This window comes from Anomaloglossus baeobatrachus, chromosome 7 (genome assembly GCF_048569485.1).
Source record: "Anomaloglossus baeobatrachus isolate aAnoBae1 chromosome 7, aAnoBae1.hap1, whole genome shotgun sequence".
NCBI lineage: Eukaryota > Metazoa > Chordata > Amphibia > Anura > Aromobatidae > Anomaloglossus > Anomaloglossus baeobatrachus.
The window spans coordinates 288,392,050-288,417,857 of record NC_134359.1 but is presented as its reverse complement, the minus strand read 5'-3'; the positions used below and the strand labels follow the sequence as shown (position 1 = coordinate 288,417,857).

The 25,808-nt window shown below is 49.3% G+C and overlaps 1 protein-coding gene across 1 annotated transcript in view; it reads right to left on the bottom strand.

Moving 5' to 3' along the window:
- The window catches only part of B9D1 (B9 domain containing 1), a 68,724-nt gene that overhangs the window by 22,106 nt on the left and 20,810 nt on the right, over window positions 1-25,808 (bottom strand). Inside the window, exon 5 of the mRNA XM_075318346.1 lies at window positions 23,781-23,843. Coding sequence (XP_075174461.1) covers window positions 23,781-23,843 — 63 coding nt within the window. The remainder of the gene's footprint in view (window positions 1-23,780; window positions 23,844-25,808) is intronic.

The window sequence follows — 25,808 nt, the reverse complement described above, 5'->3', positions numbered from 1 at the left end:
AACGTGATGGCATGGGCATGCATGGCTTTCAATGGCACTGGGTCACTTGTGTTTATTGATGACATAACAGCAGACAAGAGTAGCCGGATGAATTCTGAAGTGTACCAGGATATACTTTCAGCCCGGATTCAGCCAAATGCCGCAAAGGTGATCGGACGGCGCTTCATAGTACAGATGGACAATGACCCCAAGCATACAGCCACAGCTACCCAGGAGTTCATGAGTGCAAAAAAGTGGAACATTCTGCAATGGCCAAGTCAATCACCAGATCTTAACTCAATTGAGCATGCATTTCACTTGCTCAAATCCAGACTTAACACGGAAAGACCCACAAACAAGCAAGACCTGAAGGCTGCGGCTGTAAAGGCCTGGCAAAGCATTAAGAAGGAGGAAACCCAGCGTTTGGTGATGTCCATGGGTTCCAGACTTAAGGCAGTGATTGCCTCCAAAGGATTCGCAACAAAATATTGAAAATAAAAATATTTTGTTTGGGTTTGGTTTATTTGTCCAATTACTTTTGACCTCCTAAAATGTGGAGTGTTTGTAAAGAAATGTGACAATTCCTACAATTTCTATCAGATATTTTTGTTCAAACCTTCAAATTAAACGTTACAATCTGCACTTGAATTCTGTTGTAGAGGTTTCATTTCAAATCCAATGTGGTGGCATGCAGAGCCCAACTCGCCAAAATTGTGTCACTGTCCAAATATTTCTGGACCTAACTGTATCTCACCGGTACCTTCCTGAAGTGACGGCATTTGGTAGGTATCTCTACTTGTCACCGGTGTCTCTCAGAATGATGGCCTTTAGTAGGTATCTCTACTTGTCACCGGTACCTTGCCGAAGTGACGGCCTTTGGTATGTGTCTCTACTTATCACCAGTATCTCCCAGGAGTGACGGCCTTTGGTAGGTATCTCTACTTGTCACCGGTATCTCCTCTATGTCCCTGGAGTGACGGCCTTTGGTAGGTATCTCTACTAGTCACCGGTATCTCTTCTATGTCCCTGGAGTGAAGGCCTTTGGTAGGTATCTCTACTTGTCACCGGTATCTCCTCTATGTCCCTGGAGTGACGGCCTTTGGTAGGTAGCTCTACTATGACAGTCAGTAATGAAGTCACAAGACGGAATCCATGACACTCGCCATGGGTGATAGAGAAATATACGTCACTCGGCTAAAACATTAGCGTATGTTGCTCGAGCAGGGGTCTATTCTGTATAATGACGTAAAAATAAACTCGGCACACAAAGAAGGCCGGTGGATAAAATTCTTTGAGAGCCGGGTTTATTTTTACTCTCCATTTGTGGTTACAGTTCTCGGACGTAAATCATTATCCCGTCGCTTTTTTCCCAGTAGCAAATTGTTGGCTAATTTAGAAGCCGACTTCTGCCAAAACCGCTAATCCAACTATTAATGCGCGCGGCGTCCCGGTCCGGTTTGTTTGATGCGGGATTTGAGCCTTGTCACCGTTGATTGTGTGATGTGCCAACTCCTGCCGAAAATAATCCCTGCTAAGGAACAAAGTAGTCCCTGATCTTGATCCAGAGTCGCACGACGGCCTGCCCCGGGGGACGTGTATAATCGCGGTTGTCATATAGAAGCCAAGTGATGATGGTAAGAGCGCAGTATGTCTGCAGCCGTCGTGTCTGTTTCCATTACTAGGCATAAGGGGGTGTCTGGGCATGAAAGTGGGATTCTGAAGGACTATTCTTAGGGGTACTTTGCACATTACGACATCGCAGGTGCGATGTCGGTGGGGTCAAATTGAAAGTGACGCACATCCGGCATCGCAGGCGATATCGTAGTGTGTAAAGCCTAGATGATACGATTAACGAGCGCAAAAGCGTCGTAATCGTATCATCGGTGTAGCGTCGGCGTAATCCATAATTACACTGACGCGATGGTCCGATGTTGTTCCTCGCTCCAGCAGCAGCACACATCGCTGTGTGTGAAGCCGCAGGAGCGAGGAACATCTCCTACCGGCGTCACCACGGCTCCCGTAGGATATGCGGAAAGGAGAAGGTGGGCGGGATGTTTACATCCCACTCATCTCTGCCCCTCCGCTCCTATTGGCCTCTTAATAAGGAGGTGGGTCGCCGGCCAGAGCGACGTCGCAGGGCAGGTGAGTCCATGTGAAGCTGCCGAAGCGATAATGTTCGCTACGGCAGCTATCACAAGGATATCGGAGCTGCGACGGGGGCGGGGACTATCGCGCTCGGCATCGCAGCATCGGCTTGCGATGTCGCAGCATGCAAAGTACCCCTTAAGATAGGGAATCAGATTGGTGGAGTCTGACCCCCTGCACCACCATCGATCGGCTGATTGAAGGGATTGCGTTGCATCGAAACTGGCACAGTTCTGTGTCTCATGCCCCAACATCATGAAGTGGGGCCCAGGATGCCGGTAATCAAGTACCAGCTCAGGAATGCTTGCACTGCCCTGGTCCAAAGAGGATACCGGACCAGGGTAGTGCAAATCTTCATCAACTATACTTTGTAGTAAAAGTGAGAAACGTTTGCATGGATGTGTCATGATGACTATGGAGTAGCGAGGAACTGGGGCCTCTAAGCTGTCCCTCAAGCTAGGGGTCCCTATGCTATCCCTAATCTCAAGGATACTCTTGATGGTGGAGAGGCCAGAGTCTCCTTCCTAGCCCTGCTCCTGACCAGTCCTGATCTTATTCTCCCTTCCCTCGGGAGAGACGGGACAGGAGTGTGATGAAACCCTCAGATATAAACAAACAAGGGAAAAACCACACAGCATGCACACACAAAGGTAAAGACAATGAGAGATTCAGATAAATAAACAAGAGCAGGAAGGAAGGACAAAAACAACAGGTGTAAACTTCACACTAACACCAAGCAAAAAGCACAACTTTGCACAGAAAGTCTGGGACACCACATCTCACAACATAGAATAAACTATAGCTGGCATAGGTGGAAGGTTTCCACCAGCATAAATAGGAGGGGAGCAGATGTGATTGGCCTCTGGTGAAATGACCAAGCAGACTATCAGAGATGAACTCTTGCTAGCCTGCCTATGAATTAGCACACAGCAGGGAAGTCCGAGTTTGTCTGTATTGATCACAGACACCAAAGAAACCATCGGGAAGAGTGTCAGAAACTGCAATGTGAACAGAGCCTGATGCCACCATGACAGTCGGGGAAGTTTGTGCAAAGCTCTGTGTGGCAGGATGGCATCTTACCTTTTTGGATGAGGTAAGTATTGTGAATACGTTTTCCAGTTTGGGGCTCCCTCTTGTGGTCAGTGCTGGCGATGCAGTTGATGTGTGGAATAAAAGCCACACACCTGTAGAGGACTGGCAATCAGGGTCAGATTGGTCTATTTAACTTAGTAGCTTTCTCTTGTTACTTGTCGGTGGTCAATTACTCCTGTGTGTTAAGGACTTTCTGTAACCAGCTCTGCTCACTTCCAAAACTACTCTCAGATAAGTGGTCTTTGTACCTCTGCTGTTTGTTTTCCACTTTCTTGTTGCTTTTTTTTGCTTGGATACTATGCATGATTCCTATTTTGTCTGTGTGGAGTTCTTGGTGGAATGGGACCATTCCGTGATGGGAGTGTCTGTATACTTAGCTCCATGATTCTGCGAGGTATTGTATTTGTCATGCTTGGTATTAATTCAGTTCCTCATCTGTATTAGTGTTTTTGGATCCCAGTAACATCTGAGTGCTGATACAGTGGGGGAGAGGTTGTGTGACCTCAGGATTTTTCCATATCAGTAGTGCTGGTATATATTAGGGTTTTTACGGTTGCAGACAGTGCTCCTTTCTATCCTTTCCTATAAAGATAGTTTGGGCCTCACCTTTGCTGAATCTGTCTTTTCTAGCTTTGTATTGTGTTTTTCTATATCACCGTAGCCTTTACATGTGGGGGGCTAGCTATCTTTGGGGACTGCTCCGAGGCAGATTAGCTTTCCTATATTTCTATCTGTGAGATTATTTAGTTCTCCGGCTTTGTCGAGGCATCCAGGTCATCGTAGGCACGCCCCACGGCTACTGTTAGTTGTGTGTCAGGATTAGGTCTGCAGTCCGTTAAGTTTCCAGCCACTCTGTTACCTTTTTGGGATTCCGCATTTTTTTTATCCTCCTCGGTCCCTGTAATCATACAGGTAAGCCTACTGTGGCTAGGTGTTGGGGGTCCTCACATTTGGTTCTGGGTTCCCCTCCAAAATGGTGATTAGTGGATGTGATTATCCAAATATCAGAAAGGACTAGTCCATATATTAGATGCTAGTTAGAGGATCCTCAAGGGGAGATCATAACCAAATTAATTGAGAAGACCTATGGCTTTACATGCCTCATATTGACACAGAGTCTCATCTTGCCGACCTGCCGAATATTCATCCCTAATTAACAGAATAGAGGCCGTAATAAATTGCTAATCTCGTGTTTGTAAAATATTCAGCTCGAAGCATAAGGCTACTTTCACACATCCGGTTTGAGCCCTGCGGCTCAATCCGGCTGTGAAAACTATGCAACGGATGCGGTGAAAACACCGCATCCTTTGCATAAGTTTTTACATGCGGCCGGTCCGGTTTTTTCCGGTTGCGGCATGCTACTGAGCATGCGCAGTGGAAAATACCGCATGCGGCGACCGGATGCGGTTTTTTCCGCATCGCACCGCATCCGGCCTCCATAGGGATGCATTGAAAAATGCGCCGCAGCGGCCGGATGCGGCGCGATGCGGTGTTTTTTGCCGGAGCAAAAAACGTTGCAGGGAACGTTCGATCCGGCCGCCGCATCGGCTACATCTGCCGCATGCGGCAAAAACCGGACCGAACGCAAGCCCCTGCGGCACAATGCGGCACTAATGTAAGTCAATGCAAAAAAAAACCGCAATCGGCGTTACAAAAGCCGGTTGCGGTTTTTCTGCAGAACGCCGTATTGTGCCGCAGAGCAAAAATCCGGATGTGTGAAAGTACCCTAAACGGAAAAATATTCTGAAAACTGAAGTATCGGGCGCTCGGAGCCTCCCCCGCTGGGATTTAATCTGTCAGGCTGGCATGAAGAAATGTCACAAGGGTTTCTCTGTGATATCGCTCATTATAACAAGGCGGCACATGATGGCGAGGATGCCCCTGGTGCCCGCGGGACGATGTGACTGCTAACCTGGCAATCAATGAATGGACTGTAATTGCATAGTCACCGGGTTAATCATCATCCATATCCACCCGTGTCCACTGCCCGCTCCGGTGCCACCTCAATTATTTCTCATTTAACCTCATGGTCCTTCTGTAATGGAAGCAAACATTTTTTTTTTTACCTAACTTTTACCCACTCACAATATTTCTGCCTTTGGAGTTTGCAATCACAAAATAAGATTGGCCTTGGTTTCCATTTTCTGCTTTTGTTTTCACCTTTGGATAATGCGATGTACTGGTGGATTAGTGACAGCCGTTGGCCCAGCCAATCTAAGAGTCTATATCATCCACTTTCTCCATTATGAGTTATTCCCCATCTCTTTGTGACCTCTGGAACAAATGCAAAATTATATTTCCCAGTCTCCGGCTGTAACTATTCCCACAGCCGCTCCTTCTACTTCTGGGGCCACTCATTAGCCTCATGCATATTCACTGCTTTCCCCGCCCACTGGTGTCTGTGATTGGTTGCAGTCAGACGCACCCCCACCTTGAGTGGCGGCGTCTGACTGCTTCCAATCACAGATGCTACGTGCATCTATTGCGGTATAAAAATAAATAAATAAAAAAATCTATTCTTGCCTGTGTTTCAAAATAAGAGGAATCGCAAGCGGCTTTTTTTTAAAAAAAAATAAATAAATACATTTAATAAAAAAACTGTGTGCGGTCCCTCCCAATATTGATATCCAGCGAACATAAAGCCCGACAGCTGGGGGCTGGTATTCTCAGGCTGGGGTGACCCATGGTTATTGGGCCCCCCAGCTGAAAAATAGAAACCTACAGCTGCCTACGATTGCTGCATCCATAAAGGGCGCTTTACACGCTACAATAAATCTTACGATGTGTCGGTGGGGTCACGTCGTAAGTGACGCACATCCGGCATCGTAAGTATGATTGTAGCGTGTAAAACCTCCGTGCAATTGCGATTGAACGAAAATCCGTTCATCGCATGCACGTCGTTCATTCCTCAAAGATTAAACGTGAGGTTGTTCAATTTTCCCGAGGCAGCACACATCGCAGTGTGTGACAACCCGGGAACGATGAACGACAGCTTACCTCCGTCCCGCGGCTCCTGCCGACAATGTGGAAGGAAGGAGATGGGCGGGATGTTTACGTCCCGCTCAGCTCCGCCCCTCCACTTCTATTGGCCGGCTGCCGCGTGACGTCGCGGTGACGCCGACCGTCCCTCCCACTGCAGGAAGTGGACGTTCGCCGCCCACATCAAGGTCGTATGGACGGGTAAGTACGTGTGACGGGGGTTAATAGTTTGTGCGGCACATTCAACAAATTGAACGTGCCGCACATACGATGGGGGCGTTGCAAATCGCATATGATTTCGTATGCGAAATTGCAACGTGTAAAGCAGGCTTTAGATGAGACAATCACAGAGCTTTACCCAGCTCTTCCTAATTACCCTGGTGCGGTGGCCATCGAGGTAATAAGGGGTGACTAGCAGCTCACACCTGCCACTAAGCCCTAGATTAGTGATGGGGAGGGTCTATGAGACCCGCCCCGATAACTAATGTGTAAGTGAAAAAAAAATAAAACAGACACAAAAAAAAATCCTTTATTTGAAATAAAAGACAAAAAAGCACCCTCTTTCACCACTTTATTAACCTCCAAACATCCAGCTCCGACGTAATCCACACAAAGTCCAAATCAAAGACTCACGGTGGGGACGCGTCTGACTGTAACTAATCATAGACGCTGGTGAAAGCAGTGAATATGTATGAGGCTAATGAGCGGCCCCGGAAGTAAAATGAGAGGCCAGGAGTTACAGCCACGTTGGAGCCTCAGTAAGTAACGTGCCTGCTCCAATTCCCCTATCCTTTCCACCACCATTTTTAAGTACCGGAAACCTGTCCCCATATTATATGGGGACTTTTGTTCGGCCAGATACCCTGGATCAATTTCAGGCCGGAAACTGGTTTGACCCGCCAATTCAGGATATCTGCAAGTCCGCCCATCACTAGGGTGAAAAACCACGGCAAAAACACTGAAAAGAATTGACATGTTCATTCTTAAAAAAAAAAAGCAAAAACCAAAGAGGTTGACAAAACTGTCAGGAAAAACACACAGGTGTTTTGTCTATGGGCATAGGATTTCCGAAATCTCATAGGCTTTGCTGGGACTCTCAAGGCAGCCTTTTATTGCATGGACTTGTATAAAATCAAGGCAAAAACCATGCAAAAAAATGCTGTAAAACACCCTGTGTGAACATAGCCCAATAGAGATCGTAAAATATCCAAGACAGATTTCATGGCTGTTTTCGGAAGTTCCATAGAAGTCAATGGAGAGAGATGTGCTTGCACGGGTAATTATCTTTTTACAATGGTGTAAGTTGGGGAGCCATTCTGATGATAGATTTGGGGACCAAAAGTGGAAGCCCAATCTATTGGACATAAACGTCTGCAAAAGGAAACCCCTGTAAGAGTGCTGTGTAACTTAAAACAGGAATTAGTGGAGCAAGCCTTGGGCCACCAACTTTACACCCGGTATGCATAGCCAAAGAGCATGGATGGAACCCCCAAATTGGGTAGGAGCAGCTGCAGTGAAGCCCTTCAATCAGGTAGGAGTGACAGGAGCAGAACCCCTTGACTGAGAAGCAGCAGCAGGCGCAGAGTCCCTCGATAAAATATAGGAGCAGCAGGGTTGGAAGGGGAAAATATCTCAATCAGATAGGAGTGCCAGGGGAAGAACTCGTATATCAGTAGGGACCAGCAAAGACAGACACCCTAAATCAGGTATGAACAGCAGGGAGGGGAAACAATAGATAAGGTAGAGACAGGAGGGGCAGAACCCCTACATCAGGTAGGAAGTGCTGGGATGGATCAATTAAGAACAGCAGGGGCGGAACCACTGGATCAATTAGGCACAGCAGGGGGCATAAGAATGAGATCAATTAGGAACAGCAGGGGCGGAGCCACTGGATCAATTAGGAACAGCAGGGGCGGAGCCACTGGATCAATTAGGAACAGCAGGGGCGGAGCCACTGGATCAATTAGGAACAGCAGGGGCGGAACCACTGGATCAATTAGGAACAGCAGGGGCGGAACCACTGGATCAATTAGGAACAGCAGGGGCGGAACCACTGGATCAATTAGGAACAGCAGGGGCGGAACCACTGGATCAATTAGGAACAGCAGGGGCGGAACCACTGGATCAATTAGGAACAGCAGGGGCGGAACTATGAGATCAATTAGGACCAGCAGAGGCGGGACTATGAGATCAATTAGGAACCGCAGAGGCGGAATTACTGGATTAGGAACAGCAGGGGCGGAACTACTAGATCAGTTACGAACAGCAGAGGCGGAGCCACTAGAATATGTAAAAACAATATGAGCGGAACCAATAAAACAATTAAGAACTGCAGGGGTGGAACCAATAAGTTCATGTAAGAACAGCATGGGTGTAACCCCTAGATCAATTAAGAACTGCAGGGGTGGAACAACTAGATCAATTAAAGGGAACAAAATCACCAGTATTTTCATATATAAGCTAAAAGCCTGCTGTACTGGCACTATCAGGCAGTTGCAACTGAGCAGATAATAAATTCATAGTTATCCCCTCCCTATGTTAGGATTAGCATAAGTATCAGACAAATGACTCACTTTGTCTCTTGCAGGACCTGTGTGAGGTCAAACCCATGTGACCTGGTATCCAGTTTTGTTGGCTGAGGCCCCGCCCCTTCTGGTCACATGGGTATGACCTCACCACATGTCCTGCAACAGAGGAAGTGAATCGTTTGTATAATGCTTATGCTAATTCTAGCAGGGGGAGGGGATAACTATGAATTTATTATCTGCACCATTGCAAATGTCACTCAACAAGCAGCTAATTTTATAAACTTTACTTTCTGGATTTCAAAACCTACACATCCGAGCTGACCACTACCGGTATGTAGAGAATCACTCTGATAGTGTCAGCATAGCACTGGCTTTAGGTTATATATACAAAAATCCTGGTGATTGGCTCCCTTTAAGAACTGCAGAGATGGAACCACTAAGTGAATTAAGAACAGCAGGGGCGGAACCACTACATTGAGCAGAAACAGTGTGGGCAGAACCACTAAATCAAGAAGGAACAGTGTGGGTGGAACCATTAGAACAGTTACGAATAGTGGGATCAGATTCCGGAGATTAGGAAGGAATGACAGAAGCAGAACCCATACATAAGATAGGAACAGCAGGGGTGCAACCACTATATTGGGTAAAAAATAAATAAATTAGGCGTGAGACTACTGAATTGGGTAGGAGCAGCATGGGCAAAACCACAATGGGTAGGAATAATGCGATCAGTATCTCTATGTCAGGTAGAAACAGCAGGGGAGGGACAGCAATCAGGTGGTAAAAGTAGGGGCAGATCAGGGAGGAACAGCAGGGGAGGGACAGCAATCAGGTGGTAAAAGCCGGGGCAGATCAGGGAGGAACAGCAGGGGAGGGACAGGAATCAGGTGGTAAAAGCCGGGGCAGATCAGGGAGGAACAGCAGGGATGGGGACTCCAGATTTTGATTTCCAGCTATATATTGTTTTTATTCTCCACTCATTTTCAAAATTTTTAAATTTAAAATTCCACAGCTTTATTAAGGTTTGATCAAAACTATCAACTTCCCTCACAATCTGGACTCTGGCAACAGAATTTCTGTCATGATCCAGGCCGGCTTTTCACTGCTGCTGGTTACACCCAGCTCTGGCCTGGTCACGTCAGGGGTTAACTTCCCTTGCATCGTTTTGGATCCGAGGACGCTATATATTGCCTCTCTACCAAATCTACTCAGGCATTCATGCAGAGGAACAATTACAATGTTCTGGAATGGCCATCCCAGTCCCCAGACCTGAACATCATTGAAAATCTGTGGGATGATGTGAAGCGGCGGTCCATGCTCGGCGACCATCAAACTTAACTGGAATTGTTTTGTAAACATGAATGGTCAGATCTACCTTCACCCAGGATCCAGGAACTCATTAAAAGCTACAGGAAGCCACTAGAGGCTGTGATTTTTGCAAAAGAAGGATCTACAAAATATTAATGTCACTTTTATGTTGAGGTGCCCATACTTTTGCACCGGTCAAATTTTGTTTAAATGCGGATTGCACATTTTCTGTTAGTACAATAAACCTCATTTCAATCCAGAAATATTACTCAGACCCTCAGTTATTAGATATATGAAACTGAAATAGCTGCTGCAAAAACCCATTGTTATAAAGAAAAAAGGTTAACATTAATAGGGGTGCCCAAACTTTTTCATATGACTGTATTTCTGCCTTGCAGCTTGTATGCTGGTTCTAGTGACTGTTCCCGATCTGTTCTGCCTCCCTGCTACTGTGTCCTGACTTTGACCCTCCCCTGTTCGTCTGTCGGTCCCTGACTTCCCGCTCCTGTCTGTTGTTTGTGTTCCCCTCTGCATACCTGATCTCCCGGCATCCGACTCAGTTCCGCTTTCTGACTTTGATGTTGATCTTCACTTTGCAGTGACTTGACTTTCCTGGCTAGACCCTGACTGTTTGACTACTCCACTGCCCCCTGGTGGTTCGCCTGTTAACTGCCTGTTGAAGTTACTCTGCTGTACTTCAGCTGTCTTTCAATTACAGTGTTTCTTTGTCTCTCCTTCACTACTCTGCTGCCACCTAGTGGGGATTACGCTGTACTACGTCTTACTAGCCTTTGTACAGCGTGACAATTTCTTATTTAGCTTTATCCAAAAATGTAGCATATAAAACTAACTCCGGATCATTGGCGCCAAAGTTTTCTCTACTTTATGAAAAGATTAACACTAGAAGTCCCAGAGAGGGGTCATTTGACATTTCTACCATTGAAACCCTATGGAGCTCGAAATTCCTGGGACTTCTAGTGCTAAAAAGGAAAATGCTGCTTAAAAGTGGATCCGAATATCTAGAGAATACAATCTGGGGGGCACATGGTCAACAGAGGTGTCCTGCGATGCTGACCCATAGGTGGGAAACAAATCATGAAAAACAGCGACGCGTTTTCCGGTTCTCTGCTGGGAGCTTAAAATAAAAATCTTATTATGACAATCTTACAGAAAAACTATTTTTTTAGGGCCTCGTTTGCGGTTATTAGTTGTATCACTTGACGATGTGATGAGTGAGATGACACTGATGACAACTTTCGTGGTTCCCGTTCTCCGGGATGCTTCCTGTGCTGATGGTTTTCACGCTGGGTGCTAAATGCTCTGCAAAGTGCGGCGCGCTCGGCAATTTCCTCACGCAGACAAGAAAGCGTGGACCAGCTGCTTGTTAAAGAGCGAGACAATGTGAGATGAGTCTGGCGGCAGCGGCTTTGGTTCTGCTTCGTTGCTCGTCGTTGGCAGGTCCCCGAAGCACCAGAAACCTGAAGTAATTGAGAGGTCTCGTGTAGACATTTCTAGGGGCCAATGAAAGGTCCTCGGTGCTTTTTAGCTTCGTCTTTATATCATCTCTAATAAGTGCCCTTGGATACGACACAAACGTAAAGCAACTGGAGATGCATTCTCCCCCCTAAAGCCGGCATTGGCGGTAACTTTGCCCAGTTTCGAAGATATTGAGAATGAGACAATGTCAATAACGTACAGAGGTTATCCAGCGCTTCCACATAGGGAGGCAGGAGGCACCAGGGACGGTCAGACACTACCCAGGTCTGGTGAGGCTTACTGGTGTGATAGTGGCTACTATGAAACACTGCAGGGTCTTACAGAAAACAAGGTTTGAGTTAGAACTGGGCTTGGAAAGAAGAGTCCAAAGCGGGAGATGACAATAGTCCAGGCAGAGAAAGGAGGGAAAAAGTGTGCAGGACGACTTAATTGAAAAGAGGACAAGAGTCCAGGCAAGGAGAGAAGAGTCCAGGCAAGGGGAAAAGGAGAGGAGTCCCCAGGCAAAGAGAGAGGAAGAGGAGTCCCCAGGCAAAGAGAGAGGAAGAGGAGTCCCCAGGCAAAGAGAGAGGAAGAGGAGTCCCCAGGCAAAGAGAGAGGAAGAGGAGTCCCCAGGCAAGGAGAGAGGAAGAGGAGTCCCCAGGCAAGGAGAGAGGAAGAAGAGTCCCCAGGCAAGGAGAGAAGAAGAAGAGAAGAGGAGTCCCCAGGCAAAGAGAGAAGAAGAGGAGTCCCAGACAAAGAGAGAGGAAGAGGAGTCCCCAGGCAAAGAGAGAGGAAGAGGAGTCCCCAGGCAAAGAGAGAGGAAGAGGAGTCCCCAAGCAAAGAGAGAGGAAGAGGAGTCCCCAGGCAAAGAGAGAGGAAGAGGAGTCCCCAGGCAAAGAGAGAGGAAGAGGAGTCCCCAGGCAAAGAGAGAGGAAGAGGAGTCCCCAGGCAAAGAGAGAAGAAGAAGAGTCCCCAGGCAAAGAGAGAGGAAGAGGAGTCCCCAGGCAAAGAGAGAGGAAGAGGAGTCCCCAGGCAAAGAGAGAGGAAGAGGAGTCCCCAGGCAAAGAGAGAGGAAGAGGAGTCCCCAGGCAAGGAGAGAAGAAGAGGAGTCCCCAGGCAAGGAGAGAAGAAGAGGAGTCCCCAGGCAAAGAGAGAAGAAGAAAAGAAGAGGAGTCCCCAGGCAAAGAGAGAATAAGAGGAGTCCCCAGGCAAAGAGAGAGGAAGAGGAGTCCCCAGGCAAAGAGAGAGGAAGAGGAGTCCCCAGGCAAAGAGAGAGGAAGAGGAGTCCCCAGGCAAAGAGAGAGGAAGAGGAGTCCCCAGGCAAGGAGAGAAGAAGAAGAGAAGAGGAGTCCCCAGGCAAAGAGAGAAGAAGAGGAGTCCCCAGGCAAAGAGAGAGGAAGAGGAGTCCCCAGGCAAAGAGAGAGGAAGAGGAGTCCCCAGGCAAAGAGAGAGGAAGAGGAGTCCCCAGGCAAAGAGAGAGGAAGAGGAGTCCCCAGGCAAGGAGAGAAGAAGAGGAGTCCCCAGGCAAGGAGAGAAGAAGGAGGAGTCCCCAGGCAAGGAGAGAAGAAGGAGGAGTCCCCAGGCAAGGAGAGAAGAAGGAGGAGTCCTCAGGCAAGGAGAGAAGAAGGAGGAGTCCCCAGGCAAGGAGAGAAGAAGAGGAGTCCCCAGGCAAGGAGAGAAGAAGAGGAGTCCCCAGGCAAGGAGAGGAGAGAAGAAGAGGAGGCCCCAGGCAAGGAGAGAAGAAGAGGAGAGAAGAAGAGGAGTCCCAGGCAAGGAGGGAAGAAGGAGGAGTCCCCAGGCAAGGAGAGAAGAAGGAGGAGTCCCCAGGCAAGGAGAGAAGAAGGAGGAGTCCCCAGGCAAAGAGAGAAGAAGGAGGAGTCCCCAGGCAAAGAGAGAAGAAGGAGGAGTCCCCAGGCAAGGAGAGAAGAAGAGGAGTCCCCAGGCAAGGAGAGAAGAAGAGGAGGCCCCAGGCAAGGAGAGGAGAGAAGAAGAGGAGAGAAGAAGAGGAGTCCCAGGCAAGGAGGGAAGAAGGAGGAGTCCCCAGGCAAGGAGAGAAGAAGGAGGAGTCCCCAGGCAAGGAGAGAAGAAGAGGAGAGAAGAAGAGCAGTCCCAGGCAAGGAGAGAAGAAGAAGAGAAGTCCCCAGGCAAGGAGAGAAGAAGAAGAGAAGTCCCCAGGCAAGGAGAGAAGAAGGAGGAGTCCCCAGGGAAGGAGAGAAGAAGAGGAGAGAAGAAGAGCAGTCCCAGGCAAGGAGAGAAGAAGAAGAGAAGTCCCCAGGCAAGGAGAGAAGAAGAAGAGAAGTCCCCAGGCAAGGAGAGAAGAAGAGGAGTCCCCAGGCAAGGAGAGACGAAGAAGAGGAGTCCCCAGGCAAGGAGAGAAGAGAAGAGGAGTCCCCAGGCAAGGAGAGAAGAGAAGAGGAGTCCCCAGGCAAGGAGAGAAGAAGAGGAGTCCCCAGGCAAAGAGAGAGGAAGAGGAGTCCCCAGGCAAAGAGAGAGGAAGAGGAGTCCCCAGGCAAAGAGAGAGGAAGAGGAGTCCCCAGGCAAGGAGAGAAGAAGAAGAGAAGAGGAGTCCCCAGGCAAAGAGAGAAGAAGAGGAGTCCCCAGGCAAAGAGAGAGGAAGAGGAGTCCCCAGGCAAAGAGAGAGGAAGAGGAGTCCCCAGGCAAAGAGAGAGGAAGAGGAGTCCCCAGGCAAAGAGAGAGGAAGAGGAGTCCCCAGGCAAGGAGAGAAGAAGAGGAGTCCCCAGGCAAGGAGAGAAGAAGGAGGAGTCCCCAGGCAAGGAGAGAAGAAGGAGGAGTCCCCAGGCAAGGAGAGAAGAAGGAGGAGTCCCCAGGCAAGGAGAGAAGAAGAGGAGTCCCCAGGCAAGGAGAGAAGAAGAGGAGTCCCCAGGCAAGGAGAGGAGAGAAGAAGAGGAGGCCCCAGGCAAGGAGAGGAGAGAAGAAGAGGAGGCCCCAGGCAAGGAGAGAAGAAGAGGAGAGAAGAAGAGGAGTCCCAGGCAAGGAGGGAAGAAGGAGGAGTCCCCAGGCAAGGAGAGAAGAAGGAGGAGTCCCCAGGCAAGGAGAGAAGAAGGAGGAGTCCCCAGGCAAGGAGAGAAGAAGGAGGAGTCCCCAGGCAAAGAGAGAAGAAGGAGGAGTCCCCAGGCAAGGAGAGAAGAAGAGGAGTCCCCAGGCAAGGAGAGAAGAAGAGGAGTCCCCAGGCAAGGAGAGAAGAAGAGGAGGCCCCAGGCAAGGAGAGGAGAGAAGAAGAGGAGAGAAGAAGAGGAGTCCCAGGCAAGGAGGGAAGAAGGAGGAGTCCCCAGGCAAGGAGAGAAGAAGGAGGAGTCCCCAGGCAAGGAGAGAAGAAGAGGAGAGAAGAAGAGCAGTCCCAGGCAAGGAGAGAAGAAGAAGAGAAGTCCCCAGGCAAGGAGAGAAGAAGAAGAGAAGTCCCCAGGCAAGGAGAGAAGAAGAGGAGTCCCCAGGCAAGGAGAGACGAAGAAGAGGAGTCCCCAGGCAAGGAGAGAAGAGAAGAGGAGTCCCCAGGCAAGGAGAGAAGAAGAGGAGTCCCCAGGCAAAGAGAGAGGAAGAGGAGTCCCCAGGCAAAGAGAGAGGAAGAGGAGTCCCCAGGCAAAGAGAGAGGAAGAGGAGTCCCCAGGCAAAGAGAGAGGAAGAGGAGTCCCCAGGCAAGGAGAGAAGAAGAGGAGTCCCCAGGCAAGGAGAGAAGAAGGAGGAGTCCCCAGGCAAGGAGAGAAGAAGGAGGAGTCCCCAGGCAAGGAGAGAAGAAGGAGGAGTCCCCAGGCAAGGAGAGAAGAAGGAGGAGTCCCCAGGCAAGGAGAGAAGAAGAGGAGTCCCCAGGCAAGGAGAGAAGAAGAGGAGTCCCCAGGCAAGGAGAGAAGAAGAGGAGGCCCCAGGCAAGGAGAGAAGAAGAGGAGAGAAGAAGAGGAGTCCCAGGCAAGGAGGGAAGAAGGAGGAGTCCCCAGGCAAGGAGAGAAGAAGGAGGAGTCCCCAGGCAAGGAGAGAAGAAGGAGGAGTCCCCAGGCAAGGAGAGAAGAAGGAGGAGTCCCCAGGCAAAGAGAGAAGAAGGAGGAGTCCCCAGGCAAGGAGAGAAGAAGAGGAGTCCCCAGGCAAGGAGAGAAGAAGAGGAGTCCCCAGGCAAGGAGAGAAGAAGAGGAGGCCCCAGGCAAGGAGAGGAGAGAAGAAGAGGAGAGAAGAAGAGGAGTCCCAGGCAAGGAGGGAAGAAGGAGGAGTCCCCAGGCAAGGAGAGAAGAAGGAGGAGTCCCCAGGCAAGGAGAGAAGAAGAGGAGAGAAGAAGAGCAGTCCCAGGCAAGGAGAGAAGAAGAAGAGAAGTCCCCAGGCAAGGAGAGAAGAAGAGGAGTCCCCAGGCAAGGAGAGACGAAGAAGAGGAGTCCCCAGGCAAGGAGAGAAGAGAAGAGGAGTCCCCAGGCAAGGAGAGAAGAGAAGAGGAGTCCCCAGGCAAGGACAGAAGAAGAGGAGTCCCCAGGCAAGGACAGAAGAAGAGGAGTCCCCAGGCAAGGACAGAAGAAGAGGAGTCCCCAGGCAAGGACAGAAGAAGAGGAGTCCCCAGGCAAGGACAGAAGAAGAGGAGTCCCCAGGCAAGGACAGAAAAAGAGGAGTCCCCAGGCAAGGACAGAAAAAGAGGAGTCCCCAGGCAAGGACAGAAAAAGAGGAGTCCCAGGCAAGGAGAGAAGAAGAGAAGAAGAGGAGTCCCAGGCAAGGAGAGAAGAAGAGAAGAAGAGGAGTCCCAGGCAAGGAGAGAGGAAGAGAAGTCCAGGCAAGGAGAGAAGAAGAGAAGAAGTCCAGGCAAGGAGAGAAGAAGAGAAGAAGTCCAGGCAAGGAGAGAAGAAGAGAAGAAGAGGAGTCCCAGGCAAGGAGAGAAGAAGAGAAGTCCAGGCAAGGAGAGAAGAAGAGAAGAAGTCCAGGCAAGGAGAGAAGAAGAGAAGAAGTCCAGGCAAGGATAGAAGCAGAGAAGAAGTCCAGGCAAGGATAGAAGCAGAGAAGTCCAGACAAGGATAGAAGCAGAGAAGTCCAGGCAAGGATAGAAGCAGAGAAGTCCAGGCAAGGGAGAAGAAGAGGAGTCGGGCAAGGGGAAAAGAGCAGGAGTCTGGCACGGGGAGAAGAAAAGGAGTCCAGGCAAGGAAAGGAGAAGAAAAGACGAGTCTGGGCAAAAAAAGCAGAACAGGGCTAGAGGCAAGGAGAGGAGAGGAATCCAGGTAAGGGAAGAAGAAGACGAGACCAGGCAAGGGGAGAAGAAAAAGTCAGGCAAAGGGAGGACAAAAGATAAAACAACAGGTTAAGAAGAGTCCAGACAAGGGGAGACGAGGTCAGGCAAGGGGAGAAACAGACAAGTCATGGAAGAAGAAGAGTCAAAGGCTGGGTGAAGTGTTTATTATGGAAATTGTCTACCTAAAGTGAGTCGCAAAGTTTTATAACTTTCCATGCTGTTGCTGCCTAATCTTCACGCCTCTGACCTAGTGATGTAAAAGTGAGCTGAATAAGCCCTTTAAGGAATATGGGCATTGTAATTAGAGTCTCTTTCAGGCCCCATTCACATCATTGTGCTGTATGCAAACAAAATGAATGCATTTAGTATGAGCCATCAATATCAGGAGTGTGACTTTTGTCTCCCTCGCAGATCAGCATTTTGAACGTGTTCCTAACCGGGCTGATTGGTAAATGAATTTCGACGGATCCCGCTGACTTAGCGACGTACGCAGTCAGATTTCCCGCTCCCTGATATCAGGAGCTTTGCTCTGCGGGTTTTCGTTTCTGCCCTTTACGGAGTCCTCCCACACATCCTAAATACCACGAGACGACTCCGCTCTGCATGCCCCACGCCGCCGATAATCTCCTTAACATCTCCTCGTCCTGACTTCATTTGCCGTATTACAAACAGACCCCCTGGGGACGTCAGCGAGCATTAATAAAGCAGTCAGCGCGTCGTGCTGGTGTTGTGAATGTACGTGAGGCGGGCGGAGATCTCTGCTGGAAGAAGAGTCGAACTGATAGCAAATCTATATCACCTACAGGGAGAAGACTTGTCAACCACCAATGTGGATAATGACGTCGCCCCAAGAAATCATAGCTGGAAACCATCAACAAGTAGGGTTATCTGCCACTGTGGCTTTGATTAAAGTAGATGCAGGAATTGTCTCTGTCTAGTCCGGCTTTTTTCACCTGACCTCTGCCTATAGTGCAGTTTTTTGTTTCCAGAAGCATTCCTGTAGATTCATTGTGAAGTAACCACTTCCACCACTGATTTGGCCCCACTCCCAGTTCATACTGGCTTCTGCTTCCTATTGACACACAGGAAATGGTTGCTCAGCCAATCACAGGCCAGAGTGGTGACACACCCCAGACAGTGATTGGCTGAGCAGCATTTCCTGTTAAATGGACCAGGAAGCAGAGACAAGTCGTGACACTTGGGAGAATCAAGGAATCGGTGGAGGTGAAAATTACTTCTTTATGCTACTTTTTAATTATTTTTTTTAATAAAAATTTGCTCAGCCTGTCAACCCCTGTAAACTCTATGTCATCAGCTCGATTTTTTCTGACACAGAGTGTCATGGCTGTCTTCCTGCATTATGACACTAGTGACAGATTCAGGGCCAAAGAGTCATTTCCATGCAAGGCTCTCAATACTAAATGTGGCTTCTTTTCTTTTGGCGTGTTAGGCTATGTGCGCACCGAGCGTTTTTCGGGTGCGTTTTTGGGGCTCAAAACAGCATGGCTTTGCTTCCCCAGCAAAGTCTATGACTTTTCATTTTTGCTGTCCGCACACAACTTTTTTCTTCAGCTGCGTTTTTGAGCCAAAAAAAAAAAATATGGATATGCCAATTATTTCCTGGGTTTTACTGCATTTTTCACCCATGCAAAGGAAAAATACAGCAAAACAGTGACCAAAAACGCAGCAAAACGCAGCCAAAACTGCACTGGAACGTGTTAAAAATTCATGTGTTTTTTACAGGTGCATTTTTGCCGCGGGTTTGTTTTTTTGCGGCCAAAAACACACAAAAACGCAGCAAAAAAAAAAAAAAAGTGCTGTGTGTGTACATAGCCTAATGGGTTAATGTCAGCTTCTCCTTGCCAGCAGCATACTCATTACCTCTCCTCAGGTGCTTCCGGTTTGGGACCACTCCCAGTCCTTATATTTACCCTCCACTCCCCGTAGAGGGTGCCGGTTACACTAAATCCTCAGTATGAGACTTGGTCTGGAGGTGGAAGGAGCTGTTGGAACCCTTTCTGTCTGTTGTGGTGTAGGCCGCAGCCAAGAAGTTGGCGTTATCCTTTCTTGAGTCCCCTGTCTGTCTTCCTTCCCTGGTGTGTTGTTTTAGTGCAGCGGTGGGACTAGCGTCCCTTACCTGCCCACTCACTAGCTAGGACTATTGTAGGGTTTCTTAAGGGCTTCAGGTTCCTGCTTGACGACAGGTGAGGAACCTGTATAGGAGTGCAGTGTACAGTTGCAGGTAAGTGGAGGAGATGTCCATCTTCCTTCTCACTAGAGCTAGGGCCCAATGTTGTTAAAGTGCCCCCGGAAAACCCCTTGTTTGTTGTGGTGAAACCCGTTTTTTTTTGTCTCAAATCCGTGCATGACACAGAGCTCCAAAGTCCAAGCATAGATAGTTACATAATAAAACACAGGCTTCTTGCACTCACCACTAGAGGGAGCTTACTGCACACAGTTTATACATTGTCTGTAGTGAGCTCCCTCTAGTGGTGACAGCCAGACGCCTGCATTTTTATTATGCAACTATGCCTATGCTGGGGATTTGGAGCTCTGTATCAGTATAAAGTGGGGGCTAAATAATAATAATAATAATAATAATAATAATAAAAATGTAGCTAAATCTACATTTAAACTTACACTTGAGCATGTATAAGCAAATCCAATTGTGCAGGTACGGAATACAATACATTCTAATACGGTATTATATTTTACATCATCCGTGTGCAGAATACTTTTAATATAAGGAAAATAAAAATCCCAAAAAGTTTGAAGTGTTTTGCAGCTATTTCTATATTTTCTGAGCCTCATGCCGCGCTCAGGTCTTTTAGAATATATCTGGCATTCATTCGGCCGGCCGTTGGCTCCTGCGCATAGCACAGCGTGGCGGTGGAATATGGAGAACACGCTGTACTGTATTATACAATGTGTTTTTCGCCTTGAGATCCAGTCAATGCGCGGTGCAGATGAATGCCCCGTCCTGTTTTCTCTCTCGCTGCCTCCTGGCGCTGGTAATAAAAGCGATGCGGGCAGCGCTGGTAATAAAACCGATGCGGGCGGTGCGATTCTCCGCTCCGTGTTGTGCGCTCGGACACCGGAGAGGAGTCAATGGAGGTTTTTTATTCTAGTCCTTCGAGACTTTCTTCTACATAAAGAATAATCCCGTCTGATGAGCTCTGATAATTATAACAGCCACGGAAAGGTTTTAATAAGGAGATGCGGGAATTAAAGCCGCCAGACATCAATGCCATTGCCTCCTGTGATATTTTAACAATTGATTGATTCGGAATTACAAAAGGGCTTCCAACTAGAAGAGACCCCCGACACACGGGAACCAGTGACATCACAGAGGAGACCCCCCCGACACACGGGGACCAGTGACATCACAGAGGAGACCCCCCCGACACACGGGAACCAGTGACATCACAGAGGAGACCCCCCCGACACACGGGGACCAGTGACATCACAGAGGAGACCCCCCCGACACACGGGGACCAGTGACATCACAGAGGAGACCCCCCCCGACACACGGGGACCAGTGACATCACAGAGGAGACCCCCCCGACACACGGGGACCAGTGACATCACAGAGGAGACCCCCGACACACGGGAACCAGTGACATCACAGAGGAGACCCCCGACACACGGGGACCAGTGACATCACAGAGGAGACCCCCGACACACGGGGACCAGTGACATCACAGAGGAGACCCCCGACACACGGGAACCAGTGACATCACAGAGGAGACCCCCGACACACGGGAACCAGTGACATCACAGAGGAGACCCCCGACACACGGGGACCAGTGACATCACAGAGGAGACCCCCGACACACGGGGACCAGTGACATCACAGAGGAGACCCCCCCGACACACGGGGACCAGTGACATCACAGAGGAGACCCCCGACACACGGGGACCAGTGACATCACAGAGGAGACCCCCGACACACGGGAACCAGTGACATCACAGAGGAGACCCCCGACACACGGGAACCAGTGACATCACAGAGGAGACCCCCGACACACGGGGACCAGTGACATCACAGAGGAGACCCCCCCGACACACGGGGACCAGTGACATCACAGAGGAGACCCCCGACACACGGGAACCAGTGACATCACAGAGGAGACCCCCGACACACGGGAACCAGTGACATCACAGAGGAGACCCCCGACACACGGGGACCAGTGACATCACAGAGGAGACCCCCCCGACACACGGGGACCAGTGACATCACAGAGGAGACCCCCCCGACACACGGGGACCAGTGACATCACAGAGGAGACCCCCCCCGACACACGGGGACCAGTGACATCACAGAGGAGACCCCCGACACACGGGAACCAGTGACATCACAGAGGAGACCCCCCCGACACACGGGGACCAGTGACATCACAGAGGAGACCCCCGACACACGGGAACCAGTGACATCACAGAGGAGACCCCCGACACACGGGGACCAGTGACATCACAGAGGAGACCCCCGACACACGGGGACCAGTGACATCACAGAGGAGACCCCCGACACACGGGGACCAGTGACATCACAGAGGAGACCCCCGACACACGGGGACCAGTGACATCACAGAGGAGACCCCCGACACACGGGAACCAGTGACATCACAGAGGAGGCCCCCCGACACAAAGGGACCAGTGACATCACAGAGGAGACCCCCGACACACGGGGACCAGTGACATCACAGAGGAGCCCCCCATACACGGGAACCAGTGACATCACAGAGGAGCCCCCCGACACACGGGGACCAGTGACATCACAGAGGAGACCCCCGACACACGGGGACCAGTGACATCACAGGGGAGACCCCCGACACACGGGGACCAGTGACATCACAGAGGAGCCCCCCCCGATACACGGGAACCAGTGACATCACAGGGGAGACCCCCGACACACGGGGACCAGTGACATCACAGGGGAGACCCCCGACACACGGGGACCAGTGACATCACAGAGGAGACCCCCGACATATGAGGACCAGTGACATCACAGAGGAGACCCCCGACATATGAGGACCAGTGACATCACAGAGGAGACTCCCGACATATGAGGACCAGTGACATCACAGAGGAGACCCCCGACATATGAGGACCAGTGACATCACAGAGGAGACTCCCGACATATGAGGACCAGTGACATCACAGAGGAGACCCCCGACATATGAGGACCAGTGACATCACAGAGGAGACCCCCGACATATGAGGACCAGTGACATCACATAGGAGACCCCCGACATATGAGGACCAGTGACATCACAGAGGAGACCCCCGACACAAGGGGACCAGTGACATCACAGAGGAGACCCCCGACATATGAGGACCAGTGACATGGTGAAGGTACAAAGCGACCCTTGGAAAACAGAGACACCACGGAGGTACTGTGCGAGGTGTGACAACCCTGCCATCACTCAGGTACTGCAGCAGCTCCTCGTCCTCCTTCTAGAAGGATCCTCAAAGTGACCAGTGCGAGGAGATGAAAGACTTTATCTCCTGCCGGTTCCGAGCACAGACATGTTCTTGCAGCCCCAGTTTGGTTTCTTCGGACCCCGCGCTGTAGGGCAATGTCATGGGGGTCTCCCATGGCTTGTGAGGTCTCAGAAGCGGTGGAGCAGATGCAGGAGGCCCCGGTCTCGCCCCCGCCCTGCGCTCGTGCCCGTCCTGATAATTACAGTCTGTTTATATCAGATCTTTTCATTTATGAAATGATCAATAATAGAAACAACAACAACAAGGAATCCCGGAGACGCCCCCGGAGGCGGAAAATACAAACACCGAGAGATGAATGAGACAGAGGGTCTCCGGGGTACTAATGAGACCCTCGCTCTGCGGAGTGTGTGGAGGGCACGGGTGGCCGTACAACCCCCCGCAGCCCACAGTGTGTCTGTATGATAGACTGGATACAGCTTATAATAGTGGGGTACTGTCCTGGTGCAGCCTATAATATAAGGGCACTGTTTTTGTGCTGCCTCTAATATCAGGGTACTGTTTTGGTGCTGCTTATAATAGTGGGGTACTGTCCTGATACAGACTATAATAGTGGGGTACTGTCCTGGTGCAGCCTATAATAGTGGGGTACTGTCCTGATACAGACTATAATAGTGGGGTACTGTCCTGGTGCAGCCTATAATAGTGGGGTACTGTCCTGGTGCAGCCTATAATAGTGGGGTACTGTCCGGGTGCAGCCTATAATAATGAGGTATTGTCCCGATGCAGCCTACAATAGTGGGGTACTGTCCTGGTGCAGCCTATGTACTGGCCTGTTGCAGCCTATAATAGTGGGGTACTGTCCTGCTGCAGCCTATGTACTGGCCTGTTGCAGCCTACAATAGTCGGGTACTGTCCTGGTGCAGCCTATGTACTGGCCTGTTGCAGCCTATAATAGTGGGGTACTGTCCTGGTGCAGCCTATGTACTGGCCTGTTGCAGCCTATAATAGTGGGGTACTGTCCTGGTGCAGCCTATGTACTGGCCTGGTGCAGCCTATATTAGTGGTGTACTGTCCTGGTGCAGCCTATGTACTGGCCTGGTGCAGCCTACAATAGTCGGGTACTGTCCTGGTGCAGCCTATGTACTGGCCTGGTGCAGCCTGTAATAGTGGGGTACTGTCCTGGTACGGCCTGTAATAGTGGGGTACTGTCCTGGTGCAGATTATACTTGCCTGTTTTAGAATTTGCACTTATTCGGAGGGGTACAGGCTTTATTTGGGGGGGGGGGTATAGTTCTGGTGCAGCCAATATCTGCGCGGTATAGCTAGGGTGCAGCCTTTGTGGGGTACAGTACTTGTACACCTATACAGTGGGGTACATCCTTGGCTTGTGTGACCCTGATTTTGTGTTCAGAGACCCCCCAGGAGAATACAGCCCCTATATATCCCGGCTTCTCAGAATGAAATGGATTTATAATTAACACAGGGCTTGGACAAAATGGGCCATTTTGGGGCTAGTGCTAGGGGAGGACATTGCCGAAATGTGGATAATACAAAGAACCTGAAGAAGCCGAGAAACCGAGCAAGACACGGTCTGATGGAGAAATGTGACACAATACCTTGTGAACTTTTGCAGCTTCGAAGACGACTCCGGGACAAACATGGGGATAGTCTTCTTATGTCTGGAAAAGAAGAAGAGGAATGAAAAAGAAATCTCCACCAACAGAATAGTGAGTGCAGCTCTGGAGTATAATACAGGAGGTAACTCAGGATCAGTAATGTAATGTATGTACTCAGTGACTGCACCAGCAGAATAGTGAGTGCAGCTCTGGAGTATAATACAGGAGGTAACTCAGGATCAGTAATGTATGTACACAGTGACTGCACCAGCAGAATAGTGAGTGCAGCTCTGGGGTATAATACAGGAGGTAACTCAGGATCAGTAATGTAATGTATGTACACAGTGACTGCACCAGCAGAATAGTGAGTGCAGCTCTGGAGTATAATACAGGAGGTAACTCGGGATCAGTAATGTAATGTATGTACACAGTGACTGCACCAGCAGAATAGTGAGTGCAGCTCTGGAGTATAATACAGGAGGTAACTCAGGATCAGTAATGTAATGTATGTACACAGTGACTGCACCAGCAGAATAGTGAGTGCAGCTCTGGAGTATAATACAGGAGGTAACTCAGGATCAGTAATGTAATGTATGTACACAGTGACTGCACCAGCAAAATAGTGAGTGCAGCTCTGGAGTATAATACAGGAGGTAACTCAGGATCAGTAATGTAATGTATGTACACAGTGACTGCACCAGCAGAATAGTGAGTGCAGCTCTGGAGTATAATACAGGAGGTAACTCAGGATCAGTAATGTAATGTATGTACACAGTGACTGCACCAGCAGAATAGTGAGTGCAGCTCTGGAGTATAATACAGGAGGTAACTCAGGATCAGTAATGTAATGTATGTACACAGTGACTGCACCAGCAGAATAGTGAGTGCAGCTCTGGTGTATAATACAGGAGGTAACTCAGGATCAGTAATGTAATGTATGTACACAGTGACTGCACCAGCAGAATAGTGAGTGCAGCTCTGGAGTATAATACAGGAGGTAACTCAGGATCAGTAATGTAATGTATGTACACAGTGACTGCACCAGCAGAATAGTGAGTGCAGCTCTGGAGTATAATACAGGAGGTAACTCAGGATCAGTAATGTAATGTATGTACACAGTGACTGCACCAGCAGAATAGTGAGTGCAGCTCTGGAGTATAATACAGGAGGTAACTCAGGATCAGTAATGTATGTACACAGTGACTGCACCAGCAGAATAGTGAGTGCAGCTCTGGAGTATAATACAGGAGGTAACTCGGGATCAGTAATGTAATGTATGTACACAGTGACTGCACCAGCAGAATAGTGAGTGCAGCTCTGGAGTATAATACAAGATGTAACTCAGGATCAGTAATGTATTGTATGTACACAGTGACTGCTCCAGCAGAATAGTGAGTGCAGCTCTGGTGTATAATACAGGAGGTAACTCAGGATTAGTAATGTAATGTATGTACACAGTGACTGCACCAGCAGAATAGTGAGTGCAGCTCTGGAGTATAATACAGGAGGTAACTCAGGATCAGTAATGTAATGTATGTACACAGTGACTGCACCAGCAGAATAGTGAGTGCAGCTCTGGAGTATAATACAGGAGGTAACTCAGGATCAGTAATGTAATGTATGTACACAGTGACTGCACCAGCAGAATAGTGAGTGCAGCTCTGGAGTATAATACAGGAGGTAACTCAGGATCAGTAATGTAATGTATGTACACAGTGACTGCACCAGCAGAATAGTGAGTGCAGCTCTGGAGTATAATACAAGATGTAACTCAGGATCAGTAATGTATTGTATGTACACAGTGACTGCTCCAGCAGAATAGTGAGTGCAGCTCTGGAGTATAATACAGGATGTAACTCAGGATCAGTAATGTAAGGTATGTACACAGTGACTGCACCAGCAGAATAGTGAGTGCAGCTCTGGAGTATAATACAGGAGGTAACTCAGGATCAGTAATGTATGTACACAGTGACCGCACCAGCAGAATAGTGAGTGCAGCTCTGGAGTATAATACAGGAGGTAACTCAG